The sequence below is a fragment of the Acanthopagrus latus genome, chromosome 1 (assembly GCF_904848185.1).
Source record: "Acanthopagrus latus isolate v.2019 chromosome 1, fAcaLat1.1, whole genome shotgun sequence".
Classification (NCBI taxonomy): domain Eukaryota; kingdom Metazoa; phylum Chordata; class Actinopteri; order Spariformes; family Sparidae; genus Acanthopagrus; species Acanthopagrus latus.
This window is the reverse complement of record NC_051039.1, coordinates 31,632,257-31,644,375: the sequence shown is the minus strand read 5'-3', so window position 1 is coordinate 31,644,375 and position 12,119 is coordinate 31,632,257. Positions and strand designations below refer to the sequence as shown.

Below are 12,119 nucleotides of genomic sequence, written 5' to 3'. Positions count from 1 at the left end.
CGAACCTCTCTCTGAGGACCTGGAGGAACCCGAACCTCTCTCTGAGGACCGGAAGGAATCCACACCTTTCTTTGAGGACCGGGAGGAATCCGAACCTCTCTCTGAGGACTGGGAGGAACCAGAACCTCTCTCTGAGGACTGGGAGGAACCAGAACCTCTCTCTGAGGACCTGGAGGAACCCGAACCTCTCTCTGAGGACCTGGAGGAACCCGAACCTCTCTCTGAGGACCGGAAGGAATCCACACCTTTCTTTGAGGACCTGGAGGAATCCGAACCTCTCTCTGAGGACCGAAAGGAATCCACACCTCTCTTTGAGGACCTGGAGGAATCCGAACCTCTCTTTGAGAACCTGGAGGAATCCACACCTCTCTTTGAGGACCTGGAGGAATCCGAACCTCTCTCTGAGGACCTGGAGGAATCCGAACCTCTCTCTGAGGACCTGGAGGAATCCGAACCTCTCTCTGAGGACCTGGAGGAATCCGAACCTCTCTCTGAGGACCTGGAGGAATCCGAACCTCTCTCTGAGGACCTGGAGGAATCCGAACCTCTCTCTGAGGACCGGAAGGAATCCGAACCTCTCTCTGAGGACCTGGAGGAATCCGAACCTCTCTCTGAGGACCTGGAGGAATCCGAACCTCTCTCTGAGGACCAGGAGGAATCCGAACCTCTCTTTGAGGACCGGAAGGAATCCGAACCTCTCTCTGAGGACCTGGAGGAATCCGAACCTCTCTCTGAGGACCTGGAGGAACCCGAACCTCTCTCTGAGGACCGGAAGGAATCCACACCTTTCTTTGAGGACCTGGAGGAATCCGAACCTCTCTCTGAGGACCGGAAGGAATCCACACCTCTCTTTGAGGACCTGGAGGAATCCGAACCTCTTTTTGAGAACCTGGAGGAATCCACACCTCTCTCTGAGGACCTGGAGGAATCCGAACCTCTCTCTGAGGACCTGGAGGAATCCGAACCTCTCTCTGAGGACCTGGAGGAATCCAAACCTCTCTCTGAGGACCGGAAGGAATCCGAACCTCTCTCTGAGGACCGGAAGGAATCCGAACCTCTCTCTGAGGACCTGGAGGAATCCGAACCTCTCTCTGAGGACCTGGAGGAATCCGAACCTCTCTCTGAGGACCGGAAGGAATCTGAACCTCTGTTAGAAGAAACCAGGACGATCGCATCTGCCCTGAAAAAGACAGAGGATCTTTTGGAGACTGAGCGCCTCTGCTGGCAGATGGAGAAAATCTCTCTGCTTAAAGCGCACAGGCAGGAAACCGAGAAGATCACATCTGCCCTTAAAAAGGCAGAAGATTCTCTGGAGACTGAGCGCCTCTGCTGGCAGAAGGAGAAAGTCTCCCAGCTTGAGGAGCACAGAAAAGAAACCAGAAAAATCACATCTGCCCTGAGAGAGGCAGAAGATCTTCTGGAGACTGAGCGCCTCTGCTGGCTGCAGGAGAAACTCTCTCTGCTGGAGGAGACAGAGAACCTAACAGCTCTCTGTCAGGCTCAGCTGGATGAGCAGAAATGCAAGAACAAAACTCTCGCAGCTGCTCTGAGGACTGTTGAACAGAAGCTGGAGAGTCACCAGGTGGAATGGCAGGAGGAAAAGACATCCCTCATTCAGGCCACAGAGGACTTCAAGCGGACTGTGCATGATATGCAAGAGGAAGCAAAGGAGGCTGTGGAAAGATCTCACACTTCCCATCAAGCCCAGTTTGAGGAGCACAGAGAGGAAACCAGGAAGATTGCATCTGCCCTGAGAGAGGCAGAAGATCTTCTGGAGACTGAGCACCTCTGCTGGCTGCAGGAGAAACTCTCTCTGCTGGAGAAGACAGAGAACCTAACAGCTCTCTGTCAGGCTCAGCTGGATGAGCAGAAATGCAAGAACAAAACTCTCGCAGCTGCTCTGAGGAATGTTGAACAGAAGCTGGAGAGTCACCAGGTGGAATGGCAGGAGGAAAAGACATCCCTCATTCAGGCCACAGAGGACTTCAAGCGGACTGTGCATGATATGCAAGAGGAAGCAAAGGAGGCTGTGGAAAGATCTCAGGCTTCCCATCAAGCCCAGCTTGAGGAGCACAGAGAGGAAACCAGGAAGATTGCATCTGCCCTGAGAGAGGCAGAAGATCTTCTGCAGACTGAGCGCCTCTGCTGGCAGAAGGAGAAATTCTCCCTGCTGGAGGAGATGGAGAAGTCTACAGCTCTCTCGCAGGCTCAGCTGGATGAGCAGAAATGCGAGAATAAAACTCTCGCAGCTGCTCTGAGGAATGTTGAACAGAGGCTGGAGAGTCACCAGGCGGAATGGCAGGAGGAAAAGACATCCCTCATTCAGGCCACAGAGGATCTCCGGAGGACGCTGCAGGATAAGGAGCAGGAGTGGGAAGAGAAAGAAAGCTCCATGAAGTCCCAGCTGGAAGATCTCCTGAGCAAGCAGAGGAGAAAGAGGAATTGGTTCAGGAGGTTATTCTGTTTGGCTTGATTCACTCTCAGGAACTGAACTGGTCTGCAAGGCCCTCCATAACAAAAAGAATTAGGCATAACAAAAAGAATAGCATGAAAATTAAATACAATTAAATAACCAGCTCAGGAGCTCAGGTCAATAATGTGCATTTGATCTCCCTGAGCAACAACTGGTTTCCCCCGGGTGCTCCGGTTCACCAATTTTAATTTAAGAAGAAGTTCTTAAAGTAGAAAAAAAAAAAAAAAATGTTGCTCAGGTGTGTAAAACAAACATCCCAGAACAAATGCACATAGACACCCAGCCGTCCATGGAGAGGGGATCTCTCTCTGAACTGCCTTTCCCGAGGTTTCTTCCCATGTCCTTTAAAGGCTTTTTGAGGTTCATGGGGAGTTGTTCCTCGTCTTCTTAGAGAGCTTGGGCTGGGTACCGGTTCCTGATCTGGGTCTGGAAGGCCTTCCATAATCACATTTGGGCATATCAAAAAGAATTGCATTAAAAAATGAAATACAATTAACTAAACAGCCTTGACAACTTACATAAATAAATAAAAGTATATATCACATGATCTCATAAAAACCTGCACACATGACTGAAAATATCATATGATGGGATTTCAGTGACACAATAGAAACACACAAGAAGAAGAAACACACAACACATGTTGAACTTCCTGTAAGTAGTTTTCAGAGACAACCTCTTCTATCATTGTGGGTGCCGATCGCATGAGAGCTGCAGTTTCACTTTTGTCTTTGTGAGACGCAGTTCACCACTTCAAGGTATCGTAACACATGCTTTATATATTTTAATTGATCTTAATGTATCATTCATTGCTTTAGTTATTTAATTGAATTTGATGAATGAAAAAAAAGTATGCTGACGACTTTGAGCTGCAGGTTTGTGGAATAGAGCTGACGACAGAAAAGAAAGCAGCTAAAGGGAAAAAGAGATTTGGGTACAAAATATGATAAATAGTCTGTATTTCTTTTCAGTGTGAATTTACTGAAGTTCAATAGTAGAAGTTTTATAATAAAGACCAGGATATGACTCTCATGTGAAATACTGTTGAAAACTTTATTTGGAACTTTTGCTGAAGTTGACAACGTTAGTTCATGGAAGAGGAATCTTACAGGAGTGTAAAGTGAGCAGAGAAGCTGCATGAGGGCTGTAAACTCTGTTTAGAAGTTAGGACTTGAATAAATGCTTCACTTCCACTTTGACGGCTCTTAAACAAAATAAGGAAGTGGCTGCCATGTTGTTTCCTCTGTCGAAAGTCTGCCTGTTTAGTTTGTTCTTACTTGGAGCGACAAGAACATTCTATAGCAAAAGAAATTGGAGACTTGATAAAAGCAGTTCACTTTAATTTTATTTTGATCTGTGATGCATTTTTTTTAACATCCAGCTATAGGAAATGTGACTAATATTATTTTTAAACATACTTATTATTAAGTATGTCGTTTAATTTACAAATCAAACAAAGTAACAGGTCAGAAGTTGGTTTGTGTTAAAGTCATAGAAGTAAGATGACGTTTCTGTTTTTACATTTTTATACACGTAATGTTGACAAGCCTGTTAAACAAAAACGCCCAAATAAACGTATGAATTTTTCTGAATTTAAAACTATGAAATGGAAACATTAATAACATCTGTTCATACAGCTGCAGGAGGGCAGACAGATCCAACTCTGAGTTGAGATAAAGATCTCTGGATCAGACTGAACGTGACTGAGAATGGATTGGGGAAGTAATTTGTTGAGACACATCTTCTTGAGTAAGGCACAGTAAGTAATTATTAACTTACTTTACAGTTGTAGTATATGTGAGCTGATGTGATGCTGGTGTTTCTGTGTGTCCAGAGAGAAATTCTGTATTCTGTTTAAGATACTTTAATGAATAATTGATTATCAAGAAGGTTGTTACACCTGTTCACCTGCACAGAACAGACAGATCAGTGAAGAGAACCAGAGTTAGATAATGGAGTCACAATTCTGATCATGCTGCGTCACTAGTCACTAGATGATCCTCCAACATGCTCCTCTCATAAAACAAAGTGTTTACATCATTAAAATGTTCCTGCAGCTATGAACATTTTGTTCATTCACACATTACATACACAAGTTCTTTTATCTTCTTCCTCACACTGTTATCACAATGTGTGTGATGCATCAGATAGTGATGATAGTTATCTGTGAATTAACCTTATTTTACATTCTTACTCACACTTGTTGTGAGTGTGTCTGTGCTTCTTCCTTCCAGAGTCCCTCCTGATTTATATTGATTTAAGTTCTAATAATGAGAATCATTGAGACAGAAAATGAAATCATATCTTATTTTATACAATATGATAAGTGTCTAATCTTCAGTCATGGGGTTTCTCGCTTCACTGCAGCTGCAGTGTCTTATTTTCATTTGAAGACTTTGTTCATGTTCTGTCAGTGAATCACTGAATATAAAAACAAATTTGTCAAAATCATTGTTTATAAGACAGACCTGCCACGTCCAACATGGCATCAACGTGGACATATAGTCCAGTGAGTCAGTGCAGCGTCTGTATGTGTCTATGGTTTGTCCCAATATGAAGTTTGATGTTAAATGCAATATGCCACAAACACCAGGATGTCCTACTACACCTGGTCGCATTTTACAGTGTGCAAGCCAACATGCTTTTCTGGCTATTCTGACCCACAATCCTCTGGGCAGCAGAGGAAACGTCACATAAGTCACAGTGTGTCGTGAAAATATACACAAAGGAGAGAGAACACAGACATTTGACATAATGACAGTGACAGTGAGTTCATGTGTGAGTAGCTTTGATTCAAAGTCTAAAGTCACACACTAATTATGTAGCTGCTGTGACAAACAAATTTCCCCGTCTGCGGGACATTAAAGGATTTCTGATTCTGATTCTGATAAGGCTGCAGCAGGTGAAGGAGCAAGAGGGTCAAAGGTCAAGACACACTGCAATGACTGAAAGTTAAATGATAATGTCTAAAATTCAAAACTGACCCAGAGATCAGCTTTCAGCTCTCCACCTTCTTTAGTCATCACACTGTGTGTGTTGTGTTACAGCCGAGACCGTTCAAAAGTCATGAGACCCAGAGAGAGAAACGGGTCAGGCGTTCGATCAGGTTGCCAGCGTACAAGGTAAGTCATTATTTTGTTACTTTATAATTTTAGTATCTACAGCCCCATTCACATTCACTCTGTCTTTTCAAGGTGGAATATCACACCTTTATTCTGCCTCACCGTCTGTGTGAACGGCTTCGTTCCTCCTCTGATCGTCCAGCAGACGTAGTATCAGAGCAGCAACAGAGGAGAGACAATGTGTGTGTGAATGGATAAACTGGTAGCAGTGCAGGTCAGGAGTGTGTCGGTCTGATGGCGTTCAGTCTGACAGCTCAACAGATCCTTCACTCATCCAATAAAAGAGAAATGTTCCACACTTCAACCCACAAAGACACGTGACAGGACCAAACAACAGTAATGTGGTAGCAGGTCGTGTCTTCAGCATCTTAAATGAGGACAAATATACAGAATTTACTAAACACAAAATGTGTCTGAGCGACTCTTTATCACATTTCTTCTAAAAACAGCAGTGAAAGCCGGGCAGCTCCTGTAGTTTACTGCTGATGATTATGTGACCAGATTTAGAGCAAAACACATGAACTCACATGTGTTTGTCGTCTTTCACTGTTGTGTTGTTGTAGTTGCTGTCTCCGGCACAGTGTTGTGGAATCTCTGTCTGACAACAGCTCATGTTTGTTATCTTCTGACAGGTCAAAAGCGTCCAACATTGAATTTAAAATAGGACGACCTGATCCCAGGTAAGCTTTTATCAACATACATTCATTAACATTTCACACACACACACACACACACACACACACACACACACACACACACACACACACACACACACAGAGCTTATTATTTTTACAGCTTGTGGTGAAGAAGGAAGCTTTTACTAACTGAATGTTTTGTATAGTTGCACTACATGTACAACCTCTCACCTTATTCTTCACACTCCTCACTGTCACATTTAAATCCTGTTGATTTTTGATGATGTAGCCTGATAACAGTGCTGATTGTTTCCTACAGGTCATCAAAAGGTGCCTGGTTTAATTTCAGAGAAGACCAACCTCCTCCCAGGTAAGTTTTTATCAACATACATTCATTAACATTTGACACTCACATACAGAGCTTATGATATTAGTATATAGTTTGTTAGATTGCTGACTATTTTGTCTATTTTAACTACAAACTGCTCTTGATGCATGTAAAACTGGCCCAGTTTCTACATAATGTTGCTTTAAAACCGGCCTGATACCATCTTTGTTGTGTAGACTCATCTCTTCTTGTTGGATGTGATTGTGTGTTGTAACAATGATATGAGACTTGGGACCAAACATTCATAGATAACTGCAATCAAAAAAATATTTAATAAGTTTCATTAAACTGACAAATTCACAGCATGTTATCTTGATATATGATAAACATTTGTATCCAAATTGTTAAACTGGACTTAAAATAACATCCTGTGTTTCTTTTACAAAAAGGTTATGAATGAATCTCCCAACTACCCAGAAGTCTGATGATGGAGGTGAGATGAAAGCCTCACCTGTACCTGTCAACACCTACTTCCTGGTTTATTCTGGACATCTTGTCTGCTGCTGCCAGTCCTGTATCACTATACTGAGAAATTCTTTAATGCTGAAAATGAAACTTAAGTTTAATCAGAAGTGACTGTTGTTACTGGACTGTAAAAAAAAAAAAAAAAAAGTTGAGAAAACGTAAAATATCAAGGCAGCATGATGCAAGAGATTTTTGAGTTTTCTCAACTTTTGCCTACTGTTGTTGACTTAATTAAGGTTTTCAAGTTCTGACAAGAGTTCTGCCAACTTAGATCTTCTTGTTCACCTAATTAGGATAATCCTGGAAGGCTAACAAAGAAATTCTGATTTCAATGCCATGTATTTCTGCCTTCACCAAACACAGATATTCTTGCTGAATAATCATACAATTCTTACTCCAGTGAGTTGAAAATGTACCTATATAAATAAAGGAAAATGTATGTAATTACATTTGAAAAATGCTCAATAAATAAATACTGAATTAAACAAAGCACAGCTGAATGTTATCTGAAATCTTTTTTATTTTGTTGAACACTGCTTCAAGTACATTTCAGAATGTCATGGGTAGTTGGGTCAATTTCTGTAAAAAAGTATTGCTGCTTTCTTTTTTTGGGTGCTTTGAGCACTGCAGCAGAGACATTAAAATTGAAGTCCAGAATCAAAAAAGAAAAACAAAGTATATGAAAAAAAAGTGTCCAGCAACACATTCATGCATACACCTTGACTGTCTTGTAAAAGCTGAACTTGACCACTTGCACATTAAATAGAATAGTGCCACAGATGATTGGCTGTGTACCCAGACACTGAAGTTTTACATGGGCATAACTATGATGAACTAGAGCAGTTAAAAGTTCTTACAAAGTTTACTTACCAAGCACTTCAGGAAAACCTTTGTTGCATCTTCTCGGAGGAAAATGGGCAGGCCTCTCAGTGCTGCTGTCTTTCGGTGGGACACAATGTCAGATGTCTAAGTAGTATTCAGTGGAAAACAAGCATTTCAATTAGCATAGTAACATAGTCTACTTATACACAACGCAAAATCAGAACTCTTTTATAGTAATGAAGATAAAGTACAGGTCAGACCAGTAATGTGTTTTTGCCAACATCTTTTTCTGTTTCTCTTATGAGAAAAGTATATTCATACTCTTCTAAAAATGTCAGGCAAAGGAGCACTTCACTCACCTGTTCATCAAGTTTATCCAGGAGGTCTTCCATCTTCTCACCAAGAGCTCCCTTCTTAGACCGGTACAGTTTCAGCAGGCCAGGCACAAATTTGTCAAGGGATGCATTGAAAGTCCCCAGGAGGTCTTTGCTCGTGATCCGATGAAATTCGTCAGATATCTAAACAAGAAAATCAACAAAATATTGCCATTTATTCAGCACATGCAACACGTTGGTCAATGTTAAAATCATGTCTCCACACAAGGACAATATTAAAACCGATTACAAAGCAGGTAACAAGCTAATAAGCTTTACCACGGCAGACGTGCAGTAAAAAAGCCAGTGTGAGATGCCGTCATTTAGTGATGAGAGTCTGTATCTGAATTTCAGACGTGATTAACATTAAACAGTATAAAACATTACTTTTTGCGGGGGTCGAACGAGCTGGGCCGATGCTCTGAAATAAAACCTTAGCACAGAAGTAGGTGAATGGCTGGAAATATTGTTAGGCGCTTGTAGAAAACCCTAACAACACACTTAATTAGCTTACCTGCTCAGGCAAAATGTTCGTCAGCTCCCGCTTCTGTCCAGAAAATGTCCAAACACAACTTTGGCCACGTTTGGTCAAGTTGTCTTGCTGTCTATGGGCCACCATCACACGGCTCACCTCTGCTCAGGCTCATTAGAAGGTCCGTTAGGTCTGGTTCAGACCATGTGAGCATGCGCACGTCAGTCATCTATGGGGTTTCCCACTGGTTCTCAACTTCTCTCAAAAATTCAACTCAAAAGTTGATAGTCTTTGTTGTGCTGTTTAGAAAATCTTAGTTAGGACAACAATGAGAGAAATTTGTTGGGCAGACAAGTTTTCGTTGGTTGTAAATGGAAAGTTTTATTTCTGAGTCAGTTTAATTTGAAAATTTAAATGAAATCAACAATTACTAGTTGTCGTTTTTACAGTGTGTGACACGTCGCAACTTATTTGGTTTGAGGACGTTTGTAAAACACATTTTACTTTAATCTGATGCACTAATGAACTGAATGTTAATGATTGTGCTTCCTGTATTTTAATAACTTGTCACTCAATAATAATCAGTCTTATCAAATATATATTTTTCTACAAATCTGTTTTTCATTGTTTTCTATGTGCTGAGAAGAATAATCTAAATATGTGTCTGTAAATGTGTAAACTGTCAACAGAGCTTATTGCAGCGTTACTACTGTCAATTATCTAATTTCTAATGTTGCAGCTGGTAAAGGTGAAGATAATTGTTTTGAAGCTACTTTATATACTGCTGTGGAGTTTAACCTATAAAATACATGCTTTATAAATTGATTTATATTTTGTATAAATCAATGTAAAAAAATGTAAATAAGTAAAAGTACGTATAAAATCAAAATACCCAATTAAAATTCAGTACCTGATATAGTTTATTATAATCCACTTGTAGTTGGACAACAACACAGTGAAGATGGTCAAGTATTTATTTTAGTTTTGTTATATTTGATCTCACTTTATTATTATCATGTTATCTATTTTTATTATATCTTATCTTTATTTGATTTTTTTATTTTGTTTTCTATTTAACTTTTTTATTTTAACACAATTTATATATTTTTATTTTTTATCTTTATTTTATTTACTTGTTTTATTTTATTTTAATTTATTTTCATTGAACTGTTCATTTAAAAGCAGCGACCTAAAGAAGTGACATCACAAGTTTTACATTTTTATAAGTACCAACATAAAAGTTAGAATGTATTCTCACTCAACATTTATCGAATCTGACCCACTTTACTCAGTATTTTGTAAATTAAACGACATGTTGACAGCGGGCCACCCCTCCGGACTGAGTTGGTCTCGCCCGTGTGTCCCCAGCAGCAGACGCACATGTTGGGTGTGTTGTGTTGAGGATTGCAGCGATATTTCAGCATTTCTCGGAGCTGTGCGTGCTGTCACGTCACTATTTGCTCTCTGCAGACCTCAGTGAACCTGCAGAAGCCTCACAGTCAATAATAAACTCTGTAAAATCCAGAGTTACTGCAGGAAACAGAGCAGAGGAGGCTGACACGTGTCCCGGCGAGGCTGCAGGCGGCTGAGTGACTCCATCTGACACACTGTGTGTGTGTGTGTGTGTGTGTGTGTGTGTGTGTGTGTGTGTGTGTGTGTGTGAGGGCGAGAGAGAGAGAAAGCCTGCATCATCCATTCACTGATCGATACATCATGCACATGTACTCTGTCAGCTGTCAGAGCTCCATGTGAGCTTCAGACTGAGAGTCAGGGCTCCAACACCTCACCCGACTATACTCCTAATATTTATCTTCATCACCTGTTCGATAAAACAACCCTTATGTATTTTGACTCCAGCCAGGTCCAGGCTGCCCCTCAGGGCTGTAACACAGGAATGTTACAGGTGCATTGACAAATTGACATTTGATGCTTTTATTATTTAAAGAGAGGACGGGAAGTAAGAAGATGGAGGAGACAAGAGTCACTGATACACCTCCATAACAACATGTGATAGAAAGAATAGAGACAGATAGAAAATGTCACATTATGGCACTAATAATAATAATAATAATAATAATAATAATAATAATAATAATAATAATAATATGTATTCTCTTCATATAATAAACTCACTGACTCTATCCATTGTTCCTAACACATCCTCTTTGTACACTGTGACTTTTCAGCATTACTACCTGAAGACAGACAATAAGGACAGATGAATTAAATGCTCCTGATTAAAGTTATTATCTCATTAAAACCTCACTTGAAAGTGCTTGACATTTTTTGGCAAAACTGGGATCAGACTGGATAGTTTGCTTATTACAAGGAGAAATAAAATCTGTGTGTGTGTGTGTGTGTGTGTGTGTGTGTGTGTGTGTGTGTGTGATGAATACAGAATGTAAATATTTACACTTTGACATAACAGACAAAAGCCACCATCAGATTATAGTAAACCACAACATACAGTGTCATTGTTGCTATAGCAACAGAATGAAGAACACCCAAGCATTAAATCAAAGAAGACATATCAAAGCCCCGGTGATGTCATGAATTCTAGAATGTTCAAACATTTGAGGTGGTCTGACTTACACATACAAATCATTTCTAATCAGACCGTCACCATGAGAGGAAGGAAGAGCAAGAAGGCCGAAGACTACGACGATAATACCGGAGAGTCACTGGACGAGATGGAGGAACCCGAACCTCTCTCTGAGGACTGGGAGGAACCCGAACCTCTCTCTGAGGACTGGGAGGAACCAGAACCTCTCTCTGAGGACCTGGAGGAACCCGAACCTCTCTCTGAGGACTGGGAGGAACCCGAACCTCTCTCTGAGGACTGGGAGGAACCAGAACCTCTCTCTGAGGACTGGGAGGAACCAGAACCTCTCTTTGAGGACCTGGAGCAATCCAAACCTGTCTTTGAGGACCTGGAGGAATCCGAACCTCTCTCTGAGGAGACAGAGGATCTTTTGGAGACTGAGCACCTCTGCTGGCAGATGGAGAAAATCTCTCTGCTTAAAGCGCACAGACAGGAAACTGAGAAGATCACATCTGCCCTTAAAAAGGCAGAAGATTCTCTGGAGACTGAGCGCCTCTGCTGGCAGAAGGAGAAAGTCTCCCAGCTTGAGGAGCACAGAAAAGAAACCAGGAAGATCACATCTGCCCTGAGAGAGGCAGAAGATCTTCTGGAGACTGAGCACCTCTGCTGGCTGCAGGAGAAACTCTCTCTGCTGGAGGAGACAGAGAACCTAACAGCTCTCTGTCAGGCTCAGCTGGATGAGCAGAAATGCAAGAATAAAACCCTCGCAGCTGCTCTGAGGACTGTTGAACAGAAGCTGGAGAGTCACCAGGTGGAATGGCAGGAG

General features: G+C 41.5%; 1 protein-coding gene across 1 annotated transcript; it reads left to right on the top strand.

Annotated features, from left to right (window-relative positions):
- Positions 1-1,005: 1,005 nt before the first annotated feature.
- On the top strand, positions 1,006-7,577 carry LOC119027658 (cingulin-like). The gene is made up of 7 exons (XM_037113044.1): positions 1,006-1,405; positions 1,760-3,231; positions 4,111-4,232; positions 5,521-5,595; positions 6,228-6,275; positions 6,550-6,600; positions 7,008-7,577. Exons 1-2 carry the CDS (start codon positions 1,229-1,231, stop codon positions 2,471-2,473), a joined length of 891 nt encoding a protein of 296 aa, XP_036968939.1. The 5' UTR covers positions 1,006-1,228; the 3' UTR covers positions 2,474-3,231; positions 4,111-4,232; positions 5,521-5,595; positions 6,228-6,275; positions 6,550-6,600; positions 7,008-7,577.
- The last annotated feature ends 4,542 nt before the right edge of the window (positions 7,578-12,119 follow it).